Below are 859 nucleotides of genomic sequence, written 5' to 3' on the forward strand. Positions count from 1 at the left end.
TGCATAAGGAAGGACCTTTAGCCCTTCCTGGCCACCGTGCCCTGCCTACGTCTTGCCCTTGCTCTGACCTCACGGCGCCGCTCCTCGGAGGTACCCAAAACTCGCCAGGACGTGGTCCTGGGTAACCTGCTCCAGGTGAGCCTGCTTGAGCAGAGGGGTTGGAGCAGATGACCGCCGCAGGTCCCTTCCAGCCTCCACCCTCCTGTGTGACTCCGTGCTTTGCTTTCACTCCTAAAGCACCTCAGCTCAGCCCTGATGCCCGCTGGAAAGCAGGCTGGGACAAGGGACCATCCCAAACTCCCCCCGGAGCATTCATCACAAAACAACAGCTCCCCGCTCCACAATATCCTACGGCAGACACAGTCAGAAGAGAGAAAAGATGGTTTTATTGTGGACATCAGCTGTGGGGGCCCAGCAGTCACAGCGGTTCGGCCAGCACAAAAGGAATCAGCACCTGCAACGACAGAGTCAGAAAGCTCTGATCAGTCCATAAAGGCAGGAAGAGGCAGGATTGTGTCCCCCTCTCTTTGGGCAACACAGCTGGCAAGGAATGTTCGTAGCCCAGAAGAGAGAGCTATTGCTGGCATTGCCTACGGCAGGGCTCTGGCGCCTGATCCCCATGGGTAATGCTCGTCGAGACCTGTGCGCGTGCAGAGATGCGCGGTGCCCCTGCGCCACGCAGCAGGGCTCCATCGGGAGCCCCTGGGGAGCTGCCGTGGAGTGCTTGCCAAACCCTGCGCAGCACCCTCCCTCGCCGTCCCTTCCCAGCAAGTGGCACCGACTTAGAGCAGTGTTGCGAGCTGGGCAGCAGAGCCTGGTACGCACCTGGGCTTCCTGCCCTTCTGCGCCTTCCTGCGTC

At 60.4% G+C, this 859-nt stretch overlaps 1 protein-coding gene across 1 annotated transcript in view; it reads right to left on the reverse strand.

Moving 5' to 3' along the window:
- Nucleotides 1-418: 418 nt before the first annotated feature.
- The window catches only part of LOC140649907 (T-cell activation Rho GTPase-activating protein-like), a 4,278-nt gene continuing 3,837 nt past the window's right edge, over nucleotides 419-859 (reverse strand). Inside the window, exon 11 of the mRNA XM_072857744.1 lies at nucleotides 419-454. Within this exon, the coding sequence (XP_072713845.1) occupies nucleotides 419-454 (36 nt within the window). The remainder of the gene's footprint in view (nucleotides 455-859) is intronic.

The sequence above is a fragment of the Ciconia boyciana genome, chromosome 3 (assembly GCF_034638445.1).
Source record: "Ciconia boyciana chromosome 3, ASM3463844v1, whole genome shotgun sequence".
Taxonomy (NCBI): Eukaryota; Metazoa; Chordata; class Aves; order Ciconiiformes; family Ciconiidae; genus Ciconia; species Ciconia boyciana.